We start from the raw sequence: 24,802 nt of genomic DNA on the forward strand, positions 1-24,802 counted from the left end.
TCAGTGGTTTTGCTTTTCATCCTCCACTCAGTAAATGCTCAGTAAATATTGGTGTTGTTGGCGATATGGCCACCATTTTAACTACATTCTCTTTGAACAAAAATCTTAATTACTTAATCTTAATAAGTTAACTGTCAAGAACTGGTCAAAAGGGCAGAGAAAACATCAAGAAAGTGTCTTGGGTCGTGCATAAATATTTGAAAGGCCACTTAGGGTTTGATAGGGAATCTTCAATTTGACTTCACATGAAAGTGGTTTAAGAAGTAAAAAAAAACAGGCGAAAGTGTAGATGTTTTTTACTCTTTAGGCCAAAGGAGTGGAACTAAATTTCTTTTCTGTTTCATAAATTTGTCCTAATTTTAGATATGAAGGGGAAAGAGGGCTAAATTCAACTTCAAGGAGTCATTTTTTTACTTGTTTTCTGTAAACTCATGATAAAAAAGTTTGTCATGCAGACTTAAAAAGTCATTTTTTTCCATTTTCAGTAAATAGATTTAATAGCCAGTCAGAGCTACCATCCAGTTGTTATGATCACACCTAAAAGCAAAGCAGCTCATTTTAATAACCTGTGCAGCCTTATTCAGAGCCAGTATAGGACTTTGTTTTAGTTCTTTTGAAATATTTAGCCTAACTTGACAACCCCATTACTCCTTTTGTGGACTTCTTGGCATCTGGGAACTCTTGGTAGAGAATCACTGTTTTAAAGTGAGAAATCCCCCCCAGGAAGTAAATTAGCTGGTAAACAAATAAAACCTCATAGTACTTTATTATTTGTATAGCATAAATCATTACTCTTTCTGTATGAGTGGCTTTGCCGGGCTATTTGTGGTGGAACATTTTTTTGTTTAACTAATTAAATTTCTATTCATCATTGCCAAAAAGGGTACTCTTTTGCCCACCCCAACAACAAGATACTAAATTAAAAATGTTAGAGCTCTGAGTTTAGGAGATGGGAAAACAAATTGTAGTCTTAGTCTTTGGGACCTCAAGCAAACTACTACTTTTACTGTATTTTTCTATGAAATAGATAATACTTTTTGACCCACATGAGAACGTATTTAGGAGAATTCTCTAACAGTGATAATAACCTCTATAAATGTAAAAGTGATGATGTCATTAGTGACGTCAAAAGTGATGATGTCATTAGGCTGAATAACATTGGTTTGAAAATACTTTTTAATAGCTTTTCATGGGAAATGAACCAGTGCTGTTAATTTAATTTTTGATGTTTCTTGTCTTTACACTGATAAAAAAAAAAAAAAAAACAAGTAGCCCTGACAATGTTATACAAGGGAAGTAACAAAACTTGACTGAAAAGCCCAAGACCTTTTCTTTGGTCTATTCTCCTGGGACAGATTGCTTTTCCAGTTTGAACTCCTGGAGAATCTTTTGAAAGTATCAGAACTGTCATGTTAAGTGCTTAAATGATACTTTCACTCCAGAGGAATCATTGTTTCCATTCATTTGACCAGTTTATAATATAGAGTCAAATTCCTAGTTCCTATCTAGTCTCCCTCATCCCCATTTTTATGACCTTCCTTGAAAGGAACAGATATATGAAGAGGAGATTTAGGTTTCCATTTTGTGAATGGGGTATCCTTTAGTAATTTGATTTTTTTTTTTCCTTTGTTAAACTTCCTTAGACCTGGAAAAGGATAGTGTTAGATAAATGTCAGCTAGTTGAGGGGCTGGGAATTGAATTTAAATAGTCCCTGCCAAATAAAGCATTATTGGAGAATCAGAGTGGTAAAGCAGAGGTCCCTTTTTCCAAGGTCATTGTAATAGTGTTCTGTGTTCTCTTCTAAAAGATTATTTTGAAAGACAAAGCAGACTTGGAATCAAGGAAACCAGTGGTTTCTGCAGATTCAGTGGTTTGAATCTTTTTCGACACTTTTGATTTCTCTGCTTCAATTCATTTAGAATGAAGTTTTAATTAGCTGTAATTTGCTCCTCAAACAGTTAACATTTTTCAGATCACAGGAGTGTGTATGCAGTATTCTTTTACCAAATATTAGTGTATTTACTCTGCTTCTGTGGGTTTCAGTCATGTTAGATACGTGGTTGTACATTGTTTACTTGTAAAATGATTATCAGGGAGCAATCTCTTTTTTTCTTTTTGGGGGGAGGGGATAGCTTTTTTAATGTTGTCAAGTCATTTAGGATTTTATATAGTACCATATGGTAATTCTGTAAGTTTATTTCATTCTCCATCCCACATTTATTGAATGGCAAAATATGAAAATAATGTGTTCTATAACTGTTCTCCAGAAGTGTTACAGTTGTTAGACCTCTGAACCTTCAACAAGAAGTATGTGTGTCAATTTTCAAAAAGTTAAGACACAGCCATTTCCAAGGATTTCATATCATTTGGAAAAATACCAGAAACTGAGCATTCTGGCAGGCAGTTTTGCTGGCAGGTGCTTGATATAGAGCTGCACACTGGTCTTGTAGTGGATTTATGTGGAAAATAGATAAAGTTATTTCTGAACAAGGCAAGCTCCTTAAACAATGAGAAGCAAAGAGGTCGGTTTGATTGACCTTGAGTTATGTTGTCTTAGATTAGGACAACACAACATTTTATGGTGGCAGTGGTGGTGAGCTTCTTTGTAATTTGTCCAATTATGTAACTTTTAGGGTGGTGGTCACAGACAACTTCATCCTTCAAGCCTTAAAATTACTGTAAAAACAGTAGTATTAATAAAATTGAGGAAAAACAAGGCCCCTGAATAATTAGATGCTTAGATAATTGTCTAAAATTTTCATAACTGTGGTGACAAAGAGCTATGTTAGAAGCATTTAAACATTTAATGTGGGGAAAGTTGCTTGAACTTATATTGGGATTTTTCAGCACCATCCATTGTTTAAAAATTGTATATCATGGGTCATTTTAAAGAGAAATAGTAAGGAAACTATCTTTTCAAGATAGAAAGCTTAGTTATTAATCTTGTAAAAATTTAAAAGCTTGAAGTATAAGAGGTTGAAAGCATGAATGCTTAGGTTTCTAAGTTTCGGTAATAATTTTAGATGCCTTTCAAAGTATGTGGATTGTCTTTTAAACATTACACTGAACAAGCCTTGACCATGATGTAGAATTTGTGCTGAAGGTTCAGTTTCCAGAGGTGATGGTAGTGGATATTTTATAATGTGGAAGACAAGACATTTTTATTTAATTAAGAAGTCTAGAAACCAGGTAAGCAAAACTAGAAAAAAAATTGCCTGTAGTTCTACCATTCAGAACACACCACTATCCAAACTTTGATGTATGTATTGTCAACTGGTCATATTTTTTCTGTTATATTTATGTAGATTCCCTCTCTCTTAAAAAAATCAGATTATTTTATAATCTGATTTTACTTTTTACTCAATAATATTGTAGACCTTTGTAGTAACCATTACTCTATAATGTCTTCAATTATTGTGTGCTGTCTTATTATATGACTTTAGCATTGAGTCAGTCATGTCCCTATTATCAGTGGTTTCTGGGTTTTTTCTGTTTTAAATAATGCCTTAAACATTACTGCTGCTGCTGCTGCTGCTGCTAAGTCACTTCAGTTGTGTCCGACTCTGCGACCCCATAGAAGGCAGCCCACCAGGCTCCCGGGTCTCTGGGATTCTCCAGGCAAGAACACTGGAGTGAGTTGCCATTTCCTTCTCTAATGCGTGAAAGTGAAAAGTGAAAGTGAAGTTGCTCAGTTGTGTCCAACTCTTCGAGACCCCATGGACTGCCGCCTACGAGGCTCTTCCATCCATGGGATTTTCCAGACAAGAGTACTGGAGTGGGGTGCCATTACCTTCTCCGTTGGTTTCTTTTAACCCTCTCCATTTAGCAAGATAAATGCTGACTGCCCCTGTTGGCCAGCATTGACCTTGTGATGCTAGATCTCTGAGAAAGAGGGCTCTAGTCCCAGAGAAGACCCAGATTTGCCTAGTTTAGCTCATCTGACAGCTAATCAGGAATAGGATAGGCTGGTAGAGACCAGTGATCAGGTTTTGGGTCAAGAGAGGAAGGTAGGAAGATGGAAGGGAGATAGGAAAAGTATCCTCAGTGGAACCACATTAATACAGAATGGTAAAAGGATGTTTCTTCCAAGGAAGAAATTCTGAAAGTGAAGGGGGAAAAGGTTGGCGGATGGGGACAGGCAGCAGTTTTAATGAGAATAGTGGCACAATTTTACATTTTTTGGAGGTTAAACTCTTTGATATCTGGTCTGTCATTTGCCTCTGCAGTCTATGGTGGTATGTTGTTGTGGTTGAAATAATAATAAGAAAATCCAGCCTCACACAGATACTTGATTGGAAAAAGAAATATTTTAATAGCCGTTTTAGATAGCTGCAGATGTTCTTTGTGGATACTGTACCCAAACTTGGTTTTTCTTGGATTTTGACTGGATCTTTCACCCTTGCATGATATGACATCATGCGTTGTTATTTGGAAAATATTAGTTTGCTGGAATCTTATAAATGTTAATACATTTCATTATATAACATAACATTATATCCATTAATATCATCATCACCGTCATCAAAATACTCTTGGGAAGCTGTCAGGCTCACATGGTGGAAACAGGCTTTGCAAACTTCTAATTTTTGCTTAAAAGCTTGAATTTTATTATTGGCAACAAATACTGCCTTGGGTTTTCCTTGAAATGACAGGTTCTCTTCATTCTTTTTTTGAGGAAACACCTATCAGAAACCCACGTTGGAATAACCATTGTTTGTCAGTCATTCTTTCAAGTGAAAATGGTGTCCTGTCAAAGTGGTTAGTTCAGCTCACAACTCAAACACACACGTGCTCTCATGTATTCTGTAGGAATGCTCATGTGTGCCCATTTCATCACTTGCAATATTAAAAAGACGTAAGGATTGAGATTTAGTGAAATAACGGCCTCATCACAGACGTTCATAAGTGAAATGCCTTTTTCTTCTTTGAAACACCTTTCATGCATAGTGGTGAATAATACCATGACTTCAAGTATAGTTTGGTGTCACTGCCTTTATCTGTGCTAAGGTACCCACCGTTGTATTGGCGCCATTGGTAAGAATGTTAAGTATGCAAAAGGCAATTAACATCTTAGTATTCCTGTAGAAATAGTTTGGACCTTGGAGTCCAAGGGCCCCACTTAGAGAACTGTTAACATAGTTGCTTAGACCTACTATATATCCTGTCTTTTGTCTAGGGTTAGAAAAATATGGCATAGGTAGTAACTGATTTCAGTATTTCTTTTAGTTTTGTAATTTTCATATTATGGTTTTGAGGAGTTTTAGCCCAGAGCACCAATTGATGTATTTTCTTTTGCTTATGCAGAACTTTAATCAATGCAATGAAGCTCAAAATGTAGTTTTTTTTCTTTTTTTAAGACTAAAGAAAATACAAATATAAAACAAAATGGTTTAGATAGTGTATTCTCCAGATTAGGCTGAAGACTTTGAAGAAAATGTAATATTCAGTTAAGTAATTCTCGCTAAAAATGGGATTAATTTTGAAGACCATCTACGTTTTAGCCTTAAAGAGGTTTGGAACACAGTAAGAGTTTGAGGGATGGGGATACAGAAATAAACCATTGCTGAATGGATATAATGATGTTCTACTTCAGGTTTTTTTCTTTAAAGAACATTTGGTAAAATGCTTTAAAAATATTTAAAAATATTCTGTGGCTCCAACTATATATAATTGAGATTATAATTCTCAAAGCAGTACTTCTTTAAAACTAGGTAAAATTGTCATGTTTCTGTGACTAGATCCTAACTGCAGCTAATACTAATAATAATGGCTTTCCCTAATATGTAACAGAAAGCAGTACAAATGAACAGAGTAAATGTTAGTAGGTGGAAATGTGTAATGCTTAATTCATTAACTTAAAAAAATCAACACATAATTGTGCTTTAAAAAAGTATATAGGTAGTAATAGCATTTCTCGGTAGTATTCAGTTTGTGTGATGTAATAAAATATTGGAATTTTATGGTGTTTGAATTATTTATTGCTCTGCAACTAGTTTAGCAGCTTAAAACAGACATTATCTCACTATCTCTCATTATCTCATTTTGATTATGGGTCAAAAATCTGTGTGTGACTTACCTGGGTTCCTTGGCTCAGGGTCCCTGACCAGGCATTCAAGGTGTTGGCTGAGGCTATAGTCATCTCAAGGCAGGACAGGACAGTCTTCTCCACCTCCAAGTTCATTCATGCACTTGTTGGTAGGATTCATCTCCTCAAACGCTGTTGGTCTGAGGGCCTCAGATTCTAGTTGGCGCTTGGTCAGAGGCCTCTTCAATCCCTTGCTCAGTGGGTTTGGATCTCTCCGTAGGGAACTGTTTTCCACTGGGGGAACAAATGAAAGAGCAAGGGAGGGTAAGCAAGACAGAATTTCCCATCTTTTTGTAACCTAATTTCAGAGGTGACATCTATTACTGTATTCTGCTTGTTACAAGTGAGTTGTTAGGTCTAGGGGAGGGAATTATACAAGGGGGTGAATACCAGGAGGTTAGGATTATTGGGGCCATTTTAGAGGCAGCTTATTGCAGTGTTCAAGAACACAACTGACCTCGATGAGTGGGAGCCCACAGACAGTAGCTGTACAAGGAGAATGCCTGTCTCAGAGTTCAGCTCCCATGGCAAGTGAGCACTGAAGGTAGCCCTAAGATAGCTGTGTTGCTGTTTGTTCTGCCTTTCTAACACTTGCTGTATTTAAGAAGTAATCTTAATCTCATTTAAGAAATCTGTCCTTTAGAAACTACATTCTTGTTTGCAGTCTGAGAAAGGAAGGGAAATTATTAGGAAAAAGGCGAAAATTAAATGGGATTGCTTTTAGGGGCCAGTTTTCTAATGGGGAAAAAAAATCTCAAAGTAACTTGTGTAGTTACACTACTGAGAAGACAAGGCATACAGTGAGTGGATTTAAAAAATTAGTTTTAGCATTTGTAAGGATTTAAAAACATGTGCCTAGGTATGTATTCCTTTACTTTGTTTAAAAAATTGAGTTACATCTCATCTAGATAAAGCCTAGAAATGTAGCTTTTTTATACTGAAAGGCAAAAAGTAGTATGGTTTAACTCTGTAGACTACTTCAAGGTTGGAAATTTTTGTTTTTGCTTTTGTTTTTGTTTCTTGAAGGACTTATTATGATTCTAGATTTTAAAGCCCTTAAAAAATGTTAAAACTGGCAAATCCATGCCATGATAGACCTTTCTTTGTAAAGGAAGGAAACCCATCATCCTTGATATTTGCATAACATTTTTTTCTGCTTTTGATGGAACAACTTTTGCAGTATATTCTCTTCTGTTTGTTTTAAATCAGACTGCAAGTCCTTTTTTAAGGTTTATAAATCATATAACACGAAGCAGGCAAGATTAAACTATAGAGCTTAATAATTTTTGTTTAAAAAATTAAAAACATGGATTTTAATGAATTTAAAGACATGGATTTTAATGTGTTACTTTTCTTACTTTTCTTTCTGTGATATGTTTTACTTAAATTTGTGATCATCTTGCCATTTAGTGGTGGGGTTTAATTGCATATCCAGGTTAGCCTGTATGTAAATGTGTTTAACATCAGTGTCTCCGTAACAGGAATCTTATCCATCTTCTTCACCAATATGGTTTGTGGACTCTGATGATCCAAACCTGACTTCAGTTCTGGAACGTCTCGAAGACACTAAGAACAACAATTCGGTGAGAAAATAAACAACACTACTTTTTTTTTTCTCATGAACATAACAGAATTCAAGTGTTAAGAGGTAATATGATACAAAAGCTTGATTAATGACTATTTGATAACCTAGTCTTTAGCTCCTCTAAGATTTTTTTTTTGTCCTTCAAATTCTGTTTAGTACTCGGTTTCTCATTTTTATTCCCCGTAACTATAGTCCTATTTTAGCTCAGGAATTAGGTTGTCTCTTTCCCATGAATCCTAATCATTAAATTAAGTAAGCATTTTTGATTGGGTCCACTATCCAAGGTAGGAAAAGGGAAAAAGACTGAGATAGATGTGAGGGGGAAATAATGATTGAATGACCCCAATTGATGTTTCTGTCAAGAGTCTATATAACTCTGCAGTAAAAACCAAAGGAATATAAATTAAAAATTATTTTTTAATATATAAAGAAATCAGATTTCTTTGATTATAAAGCTATTAAGTGACCCTTGTGAAAGAACTAGTGAAAGTAAAAACAATAAAAGCAAAATAGAAGTCACCCTAATTTTTCTCTACCTGATAATAAACATTGTTGACATGATGGCAATGTTTAAAAATCAGTATTTTTCTTTTGCTTGTAAAATACATAGACTCTTAAACATACATTTAAGTTATATCATTTGCATTTTTCCACGATATCACAAAGTTCTTCTAGAAGAATATCAGTCATTATTTGCAGATGACATGATTGTTTACCTTAAATCCAAAGGAGTCAGTTGAAAAAGCAATTTTTAAGATGATTGATTAAAAGTTCTGTTATATAAAAATCAAGTTTTCCTAAATATCAGCTATAATCAAAAAATACAGTGGACAGGTATTTTATTGACAGCCACAATTAAAGAAAAATTAGACACCTAGGAATAAGCTTAGATGTACAAATTTTGTATCAAGAAAACTATAAACATTTGCTGAGTGGAATTAAAGACTTGACAACTGTGTTCCTAGATGTGCAGACTCCCGTATTATAAATATGTCAGTTATCTGTAACTTCATGTGAGTTTATAAATTGAATGCAATTCCAGTAAAAATTCCAACAGATTTATTTTTGGAACTTGACAAAATGACTCTAAAGTTTGTTTTGAAGAGTAAATAATAGTAATTATCTGACCAGATACTAAATAAAATATCAAGTACTAGCACTAAGCTGGACAGGTAAAGGCAGTTAGAAATTTAGAAACATAATCATGCAATTGAGAATTCAGAATCAGTTAAATTGAACCAAAATACTCAGTAAATAAAGGATAGATTATTTTATGAATAGTACTGGGAGAACTGACCATTTGAGGAAGTTAGACTGACCTCAGATTTTTGTCACAATAAGTTAGAGGTGGTTTAAACATCTATTCTTAAAATTACGATCAGAGGAACTTCAGTGTGAGTATTACAAGAGTAATAACAAAGCCATGAAGATTAGAGGAAAAAATTAAAAGCTAGACAGACATGTGTTCACATCTCCAGCAAGGGAGGGGCAACAGGACAGGTAATGAGCAATAGACATAGCCCCCTTACCAGTGCTTCCCTTTAGGAGGTTGCCTCAAAGATCTAAAGTTGTAAGTTTTATAATAGTAGAGATGAGTGGGCTTATTTTTTGATGTCTAAAATATTCCATCAAAAAATGCTCCTAAAGTGAAATGACATAGGATAAAAAATTTGGTCCAATTTTATGAACGAGTATTTACATAAAAGAAAAAAACAAACTCATCCTCTACTCTTTCTTGTGCTCTCTGCCAGTTATTTTATAATCTAGTTTCTTGATCAAATAAGCTATCTTTTCTCACATTTAATTCATTATAATGGGTACGCTGCCACCTTTGTTGTACTAAAATTTTTACCCCTAGTTGCCAAATCCGGGACTAGTTCTTTAGTCCTAAAGTTTCTGCAGCATTTTGAAACTGTTGACTCTTTCTTTTTGAAACAGTCCTTCATTCAGCAAACACATATGCTTTACTGTCCACCAGTAAAGAGCTGGTTAAAAAAAAATTGCTGTATGGTTTTATGATAGAACATCATGTTGTTAAGAATGCAGCCAGTCTTTCCACAAGAGCACATGCAACGTTCCAAGATGTACTAAAGTGAAAAAATGAGGCAAAGCATATTTTCTATAATCTGGCCCCTTTTGTATGGTGGTTCAGTCACTAAGTCGTGTCTGTCTCTTGTGATCCCATGCGCTGTAGTCCACCAGGCTCCTCTGTCCATGGGATTTCCCAAACAAGAATACTGGAGTGGGTTGCCATTTACTTCAGGGGATCTTCCAGACCCAGGGATCGAACCCAGGTCTCCTGTGCTGCAGGCAGTCTCCGGCATTGGAAGCGGATTCTTTACTGACTGAGCCACCAGGGAAGCACGTATACAGTGCTGTAAAAAATATATAACTATGTGTACACTGGTTTGTACATACCTTTTTTAACCTGGGTTTTTACAGAAAACTGTTAGTAGTAGGACACAGAAAAGTGTTTTTAAAAACGTGCCTGGCTTCTGTGCCAGGCTTTGTGATAAGTGGTCAGTATACAAGACAAGTCCTGTCTCTGTCCTCTGAGGATTTCCATCAAATCACTTTCTCCTGTTTCTGTCTCTTACTACCTTGCCTTGGTCTTCTCTGAGCTCTTATTCCTTGGTCCACCTCTTTGTTCTCTTTCTGTGCTTTCTCTGAGTAATCTCTTCTACCCCTAGTACTTAAATTGTGGCCTATATTCCAATGATTCCTAAATTTGTATCTCTAGATAAAATTTTGTCTCCTGAGTTTGACACCCATTATTTGTCTATATATCACATAGATTCAGGGAATCTCACTCAGGTGTGCCATGGCTGTTCAAAATGATTACATCTAAAATTTAAGTTCATCTGCATCTTAGTACTCCGCCACCCCCATCACATTTCCCCTCAAAAATTTCTCTCTGTGATTGTGAATGGGGCAAAATGAAATAATGAAAGTTGTTACCCATGCCTGAATGTGGGAACTATCTTAGAGTTCTTTTTTATACCAGTGTTTCCTGACCCCTGCCTCCTCAACCCGAAACTATCTAGTAAATTTCTAAGACTTGTTCATCTCCCTTCTAAATATTTCCTAAATTCTTCCCCCCTGGTCTTAAGTTTCTTCTTCTGATCCCTTAAACACCTTTTGGGGGGAGCATGGCGTTGAAATTCCCGGGAGGTGTATGGCCCTGCTTGTTACTGCCTGGTGCACCTCTACGACCACGCGGCTGTCTCTCCCACAGTGCTCGGGGAGCTCTTCCTGTACCAGGGAATGGAGTGTCCAGGTCTGTCCAGCTCACCCAGCCACCTCTTTATTATGTACTGAGCACAGAACAGAGCTTATCAGATGGAGAACAAATCCACAGTGGGGCTTTGCTGTTTTTTAAGCTTGAGGATACTTTTGATACTAATTTACTGCTCAGCTTTCCTCATTTTCATTTGCTCCATTGTCCACTTTGGAAAGGCTTGTTCTTTGCTTTGTTTAGCCCATTCTAATTCTGTTTCTGTTTTCCCTTAGTCCTTCATAAATCTTCTTTCTCTTCATGTCTTTTCCTGGTTGGCAACATCTAGGAAACTGTTCTGACCAATTGAAGTAAGTTGCCTTATTTGCTCCCAGTCAGGTCTACTGATAGTGACCATTCTTCTGAAATCATAGTGCTAAACTTATACATTGAAAACAATGTATATTTTTTAAACAATGAAAAATGTATTTGTGCATATAATTTACCTTGCTTACTTAAAGTAAATATGTTCTAAAAATCTGAATTTAAAAGTGGAAAGGAGTTATTCTTTGCAGCTTTCCTAGTGAGGCCTTTTTTTTTTTTTTTTTTGACAAACACTTAAGAGCCTATAAGTGTCAAGTGTTTTTGCAGAAGATTTCATTTAATCTTTACCCTTATGAGAAGGTTTTAGTTTCCTTATTTTCCAGATGAGGAGACTCAGACTCAGGGCATTAGGTACTGTATCCAAGGTTGTCTAGGTTCCAAGGCTCTGTCTGCTAGACCACATTTGCCTCTGTACTTGCAAATGAGTGGCTGTGAAATATATAATTTTATAATCCATGTGCAACAACGCTGCTTCTGTTTTCTGTAGCCTCGTTAATGTATTAATGTGCTCTTATAAGTTATTAAGAAAAGAAGTTAACAACTGAAAATTAGGCAGTGTTTGGAGCTTCTCTTCCTCTGCCATTTTTTTCATGTCATTCTGCTAGGCAGCCCCTAAAATATTTCTTAAGATTGTTATTTTATCTGTAGGCTGTAATTGAGCAATAGTAAACTTTTTTTTTTTCCATTTCCTACTGGATTAGTTACAATAGTTGTAGCATTATTCATGTCTTCTAAGGGCTCTTTAACGTAATGCTTATTTACTGAAATGTGTTTTGTAGCTTCGTCAGCAATTGAAGTGGTTGATATGTGAACTCTGCAGATTATATAACCTTCCTAAGCACCTGGATGTTGAGATGCTAGATCAACCACTACCCACGGGTCAGGTAAAGTAAAAATTCTCAAGTGTTCAAGAGCTAAAATACATTGTCTCATGCACAAATAAAATTAGGATGATTTCTCATTATTATACAACTTATTTAGGAGTTAGTTTTTGTTTTCCTGTTGAATTGTTTTGTTTGTTTTAGATACTAAAAATAGCCTTTTCATTCTTGGGAGCTGCTGGTTATATTTACTATGACAGGCAAACAATTGCCCTTGTCCCCATCACCACCTTTTTGTTGTTAATATTTCTGGTTGCCATAACTGTTCCTTGCTTCTGCAGTTGTTTGCTTTTGTTTATTTACTTACCTTCACCTGAGAATGCCATCTTTCTGCCGTTTTGTGCTTCGAAAGGCCTAACTCTAATGTTATCTCCTCCATCAGCAGAAGTACCCACTTGCTCACCACCACCTCTAACTTCTCTGGATTTCTGGATTTACCTATTTAGGTATAATTTCGTGGCTTGTACTATAATAAAGATTTAACTCTTATACCACCCACTTACCCACCCACCTCCCCTTCCTAAAACATCTTTATATTTAGTCATATGAATAATCATCATTAGGACTTTGTAGTATAGTTTCCTGTTATATTTCCTTTGTACAGCTTTTTGCTTTGCGGTGTCTTCCTTAGTAATAATTCTTAGTTTAAAAAAGTTATGTCCTGTCTCTTTTCTGTGAGATCTCCCCTCTCTTCTTCAGCCTTTGGTTTCTTCTGTACCAGTCTCAGCAGGTTGTTTTCTGGGCTGGCTATTCAGCGGTCATCTTGAAATTTTTCTTGTTTCTTCTACTGGAGTAGTAGATACATTGTTTTCAGATTTCATGTTTCTTTCTTGGCTTACCTCTTTTCATTTCCCTGGAGTAAAATGATTTTAGTCAAGTAAAATCTTAAGAAAACATGAAGAGGTGGTACATTTCTGAGTTCTTAACTTCTTAAAAAAAAAAAAAAAAAAAGGCCAGACCACCATAGGTTTGAATCCTGATCACTGCTCCTTAGTTGTATCCCCTAATTAACTTAGGCTAGTTACCTAGCAGGATGTTCCCCAGTTTCCCGTGTGCAAACTGGGAGAGATGCTAGTAATACATATATCTGCGGGGACATGTAAAGATTAAATAGGTTGTTACATGTAAATCATTTAGGGCAATGCCTGGTGCATAATAAATGCCCAATAAATGTTAACTGCTATTATATTCTTCACTTGATTGGTAGTTTGGTTCAATGTGTAATTCTTGGTTGAAAAAAATTTTACCTCAGAATTTCAGACTGTGCTGTTGTGTCTAGTCAGTAGGTATGCCATTCTTAGTCTTGGTCATCTCTGCGTGACTTTCAGGAAGCTTTTAGGACTTTGTCCTTCCCTTGGTGTTCTGAAATATCACAGTGGTTTACTGAGTCGTGGTTTGTTTGGTTTTCTGTTGTTTTTGAGCACTTAGTATGGATGGATCTTGTCAAATTTGGACTCTCGAGTCTTTCTTTTTGGGTAGATGTTCTTATATTTTTTTCCTGTGGCACTTTCTCCTTTCCATTCTTTTCTTTGTTCACCTTGGAATACCTACCAATAGGATTTTAGACCTCCTTGCTTGAATCTTTGTATCTAATTATCACTATATTCTGTCTCTTTGTCTTAATTTCAAATTCTGAAACATTTACCTTTCAATTTTTGAAAATTTTATTTGAACAGTCATAACTTTATAAGTTTTATTTTGGCTCTTTAGTACTGGTTAACCAGTTACCCCAGAACATAATGGCTTAAACAACACTTTATTCTCTGTCTTAGGATTGTGTGGGTTGGTTAGGCTTAGTTGGACAGTTTTTCTGCTGACCTCACCGTGCAGTCAGAGAGTGGCTGGGACTTGTTATTTGGACATGTGACCGCACTGGAATGTCCAACATGGCTTCTTTGTTCGCATGTCTGGTGCCTGCTGTTTCCTCTCATGGCCCTTCTTACCACATGGCATCTCATCATTCCAGGTCTCTTATCGTGGCTTCTCTTCCTTTAGAAAGGTAGTCAGAATTCTTATTTTTGGCTTTCAAGAGCACAAAAGTGGAAGCTGTCAGGCTTTTTTTAAAGTTTAGATCTGGAATTGGCACAGTGTCATTTCCACCATGTTTGCTGGTTAAAGCAAGTCCCAGGGCCAGCCCAAGTTGACAGTGGGTGGGGTCCATACAAGGGGCGAATGCTGGGAGTGTGTCTCATTGTGGGTCCTCTCCAAAGATGAACGAACCGTAAGTTCTAAAAGCTTGTTCTCTGATTATTCCTTATTCGTAGCATTCTATTTTTGTTTTGTTGATGTAATCGTAAGTGTCTTTAAGGGGTTACTTTGATATTCTCCCTCAAGCATCTCTATTTCTCTTTAATAAGTTTAATAATTTTTTTTCTAATTTATCTTGGTTTGTTTTTTTCTTTTTGAAGACTTTCCTCATATATCTCTTTATTCTGTTGCTTTTTCATATTTTTTCCTTTTTTTCATTCATATTTGAAAGAGGTACTAAAAGGCTGATAAGGAGTCCTTTGTGGCCAACACTTGCCAACTGATACAGCTTTTTGGAGGAATTTAAGCTGGCTTCCATCCCTTATCCTCCACTCCCTGTTTCCTGGTATAATCATAAGTGATGGCTGGAACTGTCTGGTTTCTCTGGACATGAAACCTTGTCTCCTGCTTGAGAAAGACGTGTCTGCCAGAGTTCTGCTTAAGGAGAGCGGTGTGTTTTGGGGCTGGACAGTCGCTCTGTTGTTGGCCTTGGTTAGTCTGTGTCTCACTCCACCCATCACCCCTGCTGTCAGGTGTCCTGGTGTCTTCGTCTGGAGCCTCTCCAGGGCGCTGCGGGACAGATTAGCCTGCCGGTTTACCCCCTAACCTGTGGCTTGGCTTGTTTGCTCCACTTAAATCACCATTCTCCAGTTCACTGTCATCTTCTAGCATGAGTTGTCTTTTCTGCTGGTAGCCCTCTTTTATTTTTTTGTTACATTGTGTGTGTGTACAGTGTTCAACCTTCATGGTATGTCTTCATCGTAGTTCTAGTGGAGCCTCAGAAAAGAGATGGGAGAAAAGTCCATTCTGTGTTCAACTTTGCTTCTTTAGAAGACATAGGTTTTTCACTTAACAGTATATCATGGACACAGTACATATAGACCTACCTTGTTTTTCATGGCCATGCATATATTAATAATTCCATATAGGGATATAACTTATAAATTACATGAATAAGTTTCCTAATTTTGACTCTTCCTTGCATTCACATAATATACATTCAGTACCTATGTAGGTTGGGAGTTGGGGGTAGAACACAATAGATATGATACCTTATACTGGGGTTTTTCTACTTTAAGTAGAGTCTAATATAGTCTCTTTCCTTTTAGGTTCCTCTTGTTTAATTTTGGTATCAGAGTATAAGCAGACTCATGACTTGGGAAGCGTGGTGTATTTTTTTTTCCTAAGATCTCAAACAGTTGAAATCAATTTTCAGCTAGGGGGATGGTTTTGCCTCCCATGGGACACGTGAAAGTATTTGGAGATACTTTGTATTGTCATGGTGGGAGGGGTGGGGGAGTGTGCTATTGGCTTTTTGTGCATAGAGGGGATATTACTAAACATCCTGCAATGTCAGGATTATATGGTGTGTAGTTATAGTTCTTTATTATTGCTGTATTTATTCCATTGTACCATACATACTTATCCATCTGACTGTTTACTGACTTTTGGTTTGATTCCAGTATGCTGTCAGGAACAGTGCTACCATGATCGTTTTTGTCTATAGTACATGGTATACCTGTGCAAGTATGTCTCTGGGCATGTATTTAGGAATTGAATTACAGGGGCATATGAAGGTCAATTTCTTCATTTAAGAAGAAATTATTATTCTTAATTATTCTCAAATTAAGAGAATTCTTAATTCTTAATTCTTCTTAAAAATTCTCAAAAATTATTAAGAAAAAATTTTTAAAGATTCTCAGGCAGCTTTGGGGTTTTTAGTTTTTCACTGTGATCAGAATATGGCCTGTAAACTCTCAGCTGCATTAGCAGCAGTTACTTAGACTTAACCAGTGATGTCTTTGATTATTGCTGTTTCTTGTACTCCATGGTTTTCCCTCTCTGAAATATATCTCTGAATAATGTATTCTTTTTTCTAGAAAGGATTTCTGAGGGTGGATATAAGGAGTGTTCCTTGAATACTCAGTGTCTGTTTTTATTATTTATTTAATATATTTATTTGACTTTGTGTAAAGTACTCTGTGTAAGTGCTGAGGATCCGGTGCTGAATAAACACAGGTATGGCTTGCATCCTGATGGAACTCAGGGAATTCTAAATTCATACCTGAGTCTTTTCCAAGTTCTTTATACTTTTTTCTTCTGGTATATTTTGTTACAGATGAAAAGTCTGAAACCTGTCTGATTCTTAGTTCTTTATACTTTTTCTCTCTGGAAATTGATATGTTTTTTTTTCTTTAACTGTAAAGTATGGGGTTTTACTTTTCAACATTACTTTGGGGCATTCAGAGCTTGATATTTTGACATCCTTCTTTAGGTTGGTAACATTTGTCTCTTTCTTTCCCTCATTTTCTGAATGAATATTGGATCTCTATATTCCAGGTCTCTTTTCCCTTAACTCTTCTCTTATTTTAATCACCTTCTTCCCACCCCACCCCCCATCTCCTTTTTCTCCACATTTTAGGGGAATGTCACAGTTTGGTTGTCTTCTTTAATCATAAATATTTTGTTCATTCAGGTCCTTTGTGCTCTCTGGCCCTTCTACTAAGTTGTTTTTTTTTTTTTTTTTCCTTTGAGGGGAGATATTTTTGATTTCCCAGAACTCTCTTGTTCTTTTACATAGTAATATTTTTAGATTTTGTGGATGCAGTATCTTCTCAATTACTGCTAAAGATTCCAGATAGATTTTTTAAAGTATTAGTTTAATTTTTGGTCTTAAGTTGTGGCACGCTGGGTCTTTGTCACAGTGCATGGACTGTTTTCTAGTCATGGTGTGTGGGCTTCAAGGATGTAAGGGCTCAGGAGTTGTGGCACACAGGTTTGGTTGCCCTGTGGCATATGGAATCTTAGTTCCCCGACCAGGGGTCTAACCCATATCCCCTGCATTGGAAGGTGATTCCTTAACTGCTGGACCACCAGGCAAGTCCCTCCAATTCAGATTTTAAATTGTTTTATTGCTTTCATTGATCATGCTTCAGGCCACTTCTGCTTGTTTAACTTGGTGCCTTTCTTTCAGATTGCTAGTTTCTTCAAATATCTGGTGATGCCCGATTATCTCCTCGTTTTTGGATGGGGTATGAGTTGTTATGCGTGTCCTCAGCAGTTGTCACTCTTCTCTGCTGTAGCCTCTCCTGGTTTTTCAAACCTGTGCTCTGCCTGTGGTGTGTGAATGGGAGGTGCTTGACAGGTGGCCTTTGCAGTTCCTGAATAAAAGGAAGAGAGAAATCTGTTTGGAGAGTTTGCTGCTGCATTGAGTTACGTTAAAAAATTTTTTTTCCTCTGGTTCTGACACTGACACTGAGAGGCCAGCAAGGTTAACCTCCTATATGAGCGTGATCCTTACCAGCTGTAGTTGGACAAATAGAGTAGGAATTTCTGGGGGGAAAAATACCAAGTTTTTAAAGTCCTAGAGAACTCCATGTCCTGGAGAACTGTGCTCTGGGTCCAGGAAGCTTGTCTTTATGAACTCTGATTAAACTAGATATAAAAGCTCTTCCTAAAACCCCATCTGACTCATTGTGAATGAGAGTTAAGTTGTGGCTTATACAGAAATATTCTGTGGTAAACAGCATGTTATAAAAAAAGAAAAATAGCTCTTTAGTTGAAATGGTGATTACTTTATAACTTTTAGTTTTGTGCAGTGTCTATGCCTTTATAACACATTTAACTTTTTAAAATGTAAACTGTAGAATTTATGGAAAGATTCAGGTTTTTCAAACCTTAAAAGGTAGACATTTTAAGGAACGCTTGGTTTGGGGTATTTTAAACGAAAAAGAAGCCATTGGCCTTACAGGCATAGTGATATGTATAAAATGTTTTCTTATTTTAAATTAGAATATTTAAAATATTAATTAGAATATGTTTAAATTTTTTTTTCCGTTTGCTTTATATTTGACTAATTGCCTTTGTTAATTTCTAAGGCATCTGTTAAGTTGAATTTTTCAAAAATTTTCTTAAAAAGCTGATAAATATTTGTCAAAGCAGAATTTAAGAGTAAATGTTTCAGTTTTAATGAGCTGTTAGTGGAATTGCAGTGACAAGTAGTTTGTCCCTAAAGTCTTCCGATATGCTGTGTGCTTACTTGTTCTGTGTAGTCCTGGCAAACTTTTTTTCTTTTCAGAATGGGACAACAGAAGAGGTGACTTCAGAAGAGGAGGAAGAGGAAGAGATGGCTGAAGTAGGTATTTTATGTAAAAGTAGCATTTCATAAATATCTTCATTTTTGGACATTTTAGTAATTTTCTAGTCTCCTTTATAAAACCATTGTTAATGTGGAATAATGAGAAGCACATTGTATTTGAAGTTTAATACAGTTTAAAAATCTGGCTTTATCTCTAATTCATCATATGCTTTTTAGCAAATTGCTTATCTGATGTCCTTGGATTTGATTTCATGGAAAATAAGAGCTCTTAACATTTAGTACTAAAATTATATTTGCATTTAATAGTAATCAGTACTTAACCTGATTTGGTTTAATAGGAACTACTAAGTTTCAAAAGTTTGAATAAAAGGGGAATTTGAGAACAATTAAAGGGACTATTCATTAGATGTAATGAAAACTATCTCATATTGAAAACTTCAGAATGTCAAAGAGGAAATTCCAAAGACACTGAGCTTTACATCAGTTTAGTTGCCAGTCATTGATAAAATTTTAGAGGTTTTCAGACTCTGAAACTTTGCATTTAAATTCAAACTTCATAATGAAGATCTCTTTCTCTATACTGACCTGATAAAAGGCAAGTTCCACAACCTTGGTTTTAAAACATTTTTCTGTTTTGGGTCTTAAAATGGATTCAGGTTATTACCTTATTTTTCTTGATTTGGAAAAATTTAAATCTAAAATTCACTTCTTAGGATGCCTTATAACTAATGTAGTTGGAGGTTTGTTTTGTGAGTCTGAAAGTAAAAATAATTCTTTTTTGGAAAAAATAACTTTATTTTTGACTGTGCTGAGTCTTCGTTGCTGTGCCAGTTTTTCTCTAGTTGCAGAGAGCGGGGTCTGTTCTTCCTTGCAGTGCGTGGGCTTCTCATTGTGGTTGCTTCTCTTGTTGCCCAGCACAGACTCTATCTAGGGTGTGGGGGCTTCAGTAGTTATGGCACATGGGCTCTAGAGTTGTCATTCTTGGGCTCTAGAGCACAGGCTCAGTAGTTGTGGTGCAGAGGCTTAGTTGCTCTGTGGCACGTGGGATCTTCCTGGACCAGGGATCGAACCCGTCTTCTGCATTGGCAGGCAGAATCTTTGCCACTGAGCCACTAGGGAAGCCCTAAAATAATTCTTAACACTATCCAATTAGAATGAATTTTGGAGATTATAGGAAGTTTTTTTTAATGTTTACATGAAGTTTAACTTTGGAATAAACTGAATTAAAATTTTAAACTTTTCATTGAGCCCAGTATATAATAAAGTAGACATTGTACTCAAAGAGTTTATGTACCTTTCTTTTTTTCATTCACAAGATAATATGAAGGAAGGATAGCAACATTTGGGTAAACCTGGAAAGGTAGGATAGACTTTGGAGATGTCAGATTAGGATAGGTGAAAAGATATTCTAGGCAACTAAAATAATGTGGTAAAAAGGCCCAGAACAACCCTGGGCATGGTGTTTGAGCACACTGGAGGTTGTCCTTTTGGAAGAAGATTGATGTGTTGGAGTCTTGGAAAGCAAGTTTGTCTAGAAAAAGCAGATGGCTGAGTTTTGAATTAGAGACAATATTTGTTTATATTTGGTGTGATTGTTGATAAGGCCTTAAGCAGAAAATAGTGTACCGTGAATATTGTTTTGTAAAGATGATAATGATGACTTCTGTGTTGTTTAATACTGAGTGGAGAAATTTTTTGGGTTGGGATATGGCTGAGGTTGAAGTTGGAGGAGGAGATACAGTCCAGCACTCTGAAGAAAACAAGTGTAGATGGTAAATCATAGCTGAAATGTGCAATCCAGGGGAAATCGACTCTATGAAGCATGAAGTCATAGACAGGGTCTAAATAAGAAAGGAATAGGAGTTGAAGAGATGGCAGTCCAAGAAAAAGATCATTGAGTCTGGATGGAAGTGGTCTAAATCAACCTGGTCTAGAAATCATGAATTAATCTGCTTGATAAAATGGAGATAAAGTATAGACTACTTCTTTAGAGATTTTGATGACTGAAGTAAAGTTGGAAATAAGAAAATAGATTTATACAAATGTATGCAGAATTTTTTAATGTGTAAGAGCAGATGATAAGGGAAGGAGGGAGAAGAATTATGTGGAGATGAATGATGTTGACTTAGAGATGGTGTTTTAATTCTTTTTTTAAACTTTTTTCCTAATTATAAAAAATCAATATGTGCTCACTACAGAAAACTTGGAAAAGAAGAAAAAACGCAGATAATAGTATTTCAGTATATGTCCTTTTCTTTTTTTTCTGTGCTTATTTTGACATAATTAACATTCTGTGTATTCAGTTTTGTATTCTGTGTCTTTTATTTCATTATTGATATAGAAGAAGCCAGTATACCGTATTGGCATTTTAACGGTCTTCTGGCATTCCATTGAATTAACTGTTCTGATATTTTGCACATGAAAATTTTGGTTTTGTGGTTATAAAGTTGAAATGGGCAAATAGATTTGTGCCTATATCTGTGTTCACATTTTAGACTAGGTACTAAACTAAATCTAATAGATTTTTAGAAGTCAGGTTAAAGTTCTTGGTACTTCATGCTGTACTATTTCAAAACTTCCTCTTAATAGGAGATTTAAAGCCATTTAAGATGGTTATGGCTTTGTAAAAGTATTAAATATGCTTTACTCAGTTTCTAGCTTTAAAATATAGGATATAAAAGGAGAGAACCTTTTAAATTGGATGGTGAAAGCTTTTCTCCCCTCCTCATAGGATATATGTATTTCTCTCTTCTATGTTCTAGGTCAAGAATAATTTAACTTTTGGCATGAGCTTGAGTAGCTAAATTTTTAATTTTTTTGTAGGATATAGAAGACTTGGATCATTATGAGATGAAGGAAGAAGAGCCCATTAGTGGGAAAAAGTCAGAGGATGAAGGAATTGAAAAAGAAAATTTGGCAATATTAGAGAAAATTAGGAAGACTCAAAGGCAAGACCATCTAAATGTAAGTATTGTATAAATATCTAGAACCTGGACTTTCGTGGTTAAGTAATTACAGTTGACTCTTGGATGCTGACCTTGCAGTCAGAAATCCACATGTAACTACAGCCAGCCTTCTATATCTGCAGTTCCACATCCAAGGATTCAACTGCAGATAGTGTAGTGTGTATTTATTGAAAAAGTCTGCATATAAGTGGATCCATGCAGTTCCAACTTGTCTTGTTCAAGAGTCAGCTGTAGAGGAATAATATAAATACAGGGCAATTCAATAAGATACCAACCTCAGCCAGGCCTCTCCATCCCTGCCTTGGTAGTAGGTTCAGTCATATGTTTTATTGCCCTAGTTTTATTTTTTCCCCTAACGTTTCTCATCTACTGATAGCTCCTTTCTACCCTGTTCATCTGTTTTTCTACTCTGTTCATCTGAAATCAGTTACTGTCCAACCTGCTTATCCTGTTTTCTCTTTTTACCCTTTTCCTATGGAATCTGTAAATTTAAATTCAGTCTCTCCTACAAAGTGTAATTCAAATTCTCTCTTCTTCACGAAGCTGGTATCTGGTTTGCTCTGCTATGACAGAACCAAAAGTAACTTTTTCTTTTGACTTAACATCTTTTATATGAAACAGCATGGTAACAAACACAGCTGTGTGGCTTCAGTTTCCCAACTCTATAATGTGGACATTATGTACCGTTTAGATGATTTCTGTAAATAATAAATGAGAATAATGTATATAAAATGTTCAGTGTAGAGAAATATCAAATGAAAGTCTAGCTCTCCATCTCAACACTTAACTGTTTACCTACTGCCTTTCTGTTAAAGCTGTTTATCAACCCCATGAAATCTGAGAACCAGTTCTTTTGTCCTGAGCACAGATTCTCAAACACAGGGAGTGAATTGTTGTGCAAGGAGATGAAAAGTGTTGTAAACAGGAAGATTACTCTCATGTCGTCAGTCTTACTTACTGTACTAATGTAACTGGCAGATCTTTCTTTAGAGGGCAAAGAAATTTAGCCAAGTCTTTACCTTGATTATTAAAAAATAAATAAAAGCTCGTGGTATTCAAGTTAAAGATAGTTACTCTTACTTTCTATATCTTGTGATTGCATCCAATTTGTGTGTTATAGTCAAACAGCTACAAATTATTGAATACTATCACATGACATACACTAAATCCTTTAAACTTTGTATATACCTTTGCATTTAATTTTCATAACCACTGTGTGAAATATTCTTCCTACTCTACAGATGTGAAACTGGGGTTTTAACTCATCAAGTAACGTAGCCAGATTTTCTACCTCACCTTAAAGTGTAGTGCAATTTTTAAGATGTAGCATTTAAAATTTTACACAGATGTATAGAACAGTCTTTTGGATTCTGTGGGAAAAGGCGAGGGTGGGATGATTTGGGAGAATGGCATTGAAACATATATAATATCATATGTGAAATGAATCGCCAGTCCAGGTTCGATGCATGATACAGGTTGCTCGGGGCTGGTGTACTGGGATGACCCAGAGGGCTGGTATGGGGAGGAAGGTGGGAGGGGGGTTCAGGATGGGGAGCACGTGTATACCTGTGGTGGATTCATGTTGATGTATGGCAAAACCAATACAATATTGTAAAGTAATTAGCCTCCAAGTAAATAAATTTATATTAAAAAAATAAAAAAAAATAAAATTTTACAAGGTCAGGTTTTCTTTTTTTTTTTTTAATTCAGAAGACATTCTAAATGTTTTTCTTATGATAAATAGTTCTATTCATATTCAGTCTTAAGATAAGATACTGGTGCCTTTTAATCTTCAGAGGAGTTGGAACACTGAAAAGTACTGAAACCAGTTGTATGTATGTGGACATGTTTCTCTATTTCTTAATATGTAAACTATAGATTATTAGTATATTCTTGATTATAAGGAAACTGCTTTAGTTAATGTATCATGTTGAGGGTCTTCTAGTATTTTCAAAAATGCATGGAGCCTCTACACATCTATTAAAACGGCCAAAATCTGGAGCACTGACAATACCAAATGGCTGGTGAGGATATGGAGCAACAGGAAACTTTTCTGATTGCTGATAGAAAAATAGTGTCTGGCAGATTCTTTAAAAACTAAACATATTCTTACCATACAATCCAGCAGTTGCGCTCCTTGGTATTTGCTCAAATAAACTGAAAAGTTATGTCCACACAAAAACCTGCACATGGATTTTTATAGCAGCTTTGTTCATAATTGCCAAAGCTTGGAAGCAACCAAGATAATCTTTGGTAGGAAAGCAAATAAACTGTAGTACATCCAGGCAATGGAATATTAATCCCTGATAGAAAAAAAGTAATGAGTTGTCAAGACAGGACATAGGCCTGGAGGAACCTTAAATTCATGTTACAGGTGAAAGAAGCCGATCTGAAAAGGTTGCAGACTGTGTTTCAATTATATGGCATTCTGGAAAAGGCAAAACTATGTAGACAGTAAAAAGATCCGTGGTTGCCAGGGAGTGGGGGCTGGGGTGGGATTAATAGGTGAAGCGCTGAGGACTTTTTGGGCAATGAAAATACTTTGTATGTTACTGTAACGTGTGGATGCATGTCATTATACGTTTGTCCAGATCCGTAGAATGTACAGCACTGAAAGTGAACCATAAGATGGTGTAATGATGTGTCCAAGTAGGTTTATAAGTTGTAAGAAATACGCCCCTGAAGGATGCTTGATAATGAGGGTGACTATTGATTGTGAGGGGCAGTTATATAGGAAATCTCTGTACTGTTCTCTTAATTTTGCTGTGAACATGAAACTTCCCACCCCAGTAAAACCACAAAAAAGAAAATAAATTTTAAAAAAATTGATGAATTTGAAATAGACTCTTATTAGTTCTAGGGTATTGAAGTGGTCATGGTGATCTGGACATAAATTAGTCTTTTTTTTTTTTTTCCAGATGACAAATAGTAAATGAATCAGACCTGTTCCAAATTTGTATTCCTGTTGCAACTTTATGATATTGATTTAATTTTTTTGACTTCTTAAAGTGTTAAGTGGTGATCCATTTTTACAGTCTCATTGTGAACATTTATTTCAGGTTCAGATACCTTAAATCTTTAGTTATTTGAATCAATAAATCCTGGTAAACAGCAAGTTTTATATTTCAGGGTGCAGTGTCTGGGTCTGTACAAGCTTCAGATAGACTTATGAAAGAGCTCAGGGACATATACAGATCACAGAGTTATAAAACAGGTAAGGATCTCTGGATCTCTGCTGTTGTCCTTATGCCTAAAGTTTTCAGATATAATATAATTTCTCATAGTATAACTGGACAGAAACAGAAATGTTTATTAACTTTATTTTAGGAATGTGAAATGA

General features: G+C 35.8%; 1 protein-coding gene across 2 annotated transcripts in view; it reads left to right on the top strand.

Moving 5' to 3' along the window:
• UBE2Q2 (ubiquitin conjugating enzyme E2 Q2) overlaps positions 1-24,802 on the top strand; it is a 62,553-nt gene that overhangs the window by 3,411 nt on the left and 34,340 nt on the right. Inside the window, exons 2-6 of one of the 2 annotated variants that reach the window (XM_027521507.1) lie at positions 7,568-7,669; positions 12,049-12,153; positions 18,476-18,532; positions 21,320-21,460; positions 24,592-24,676. In XM_027521507.1, the coding sequence (XP_027377308.1) occupies positions 7,568-7,669; positions 12,049-12,153; positions 18,476-18,532; positions 21,320-21,460; positions 24,592-24,676 (490 nt within the window). The remainder of the gene's footprint in view (positions 1-7,567; positions 7,670-12,048; positions 12,154-18,475; positions 18,533-21,319; positions 21,461-24,591; positions 24,677-24,802) is intronic. The other variant, XM_027521508.1, reaches the window with a different exon arrangement.

This window comes from Bos indicus x Bos taurus, chromosome 21, assembly GCF_003369695.1.
Source record: "Bos indicus x Bos taurus breed Angus x Brahman F1 hybrid chromosome 21, Bos_hybrid_MaternalHap_v2.0, whole genome shotgun sequence".
In the NCBI taxonomy this organism is placed as follows: Eukaryota; Metazoa; Chordata; class Mammalia; order Artiodactyla; family Bovidae; genus Bos; species Bos indicus x Bos taurus.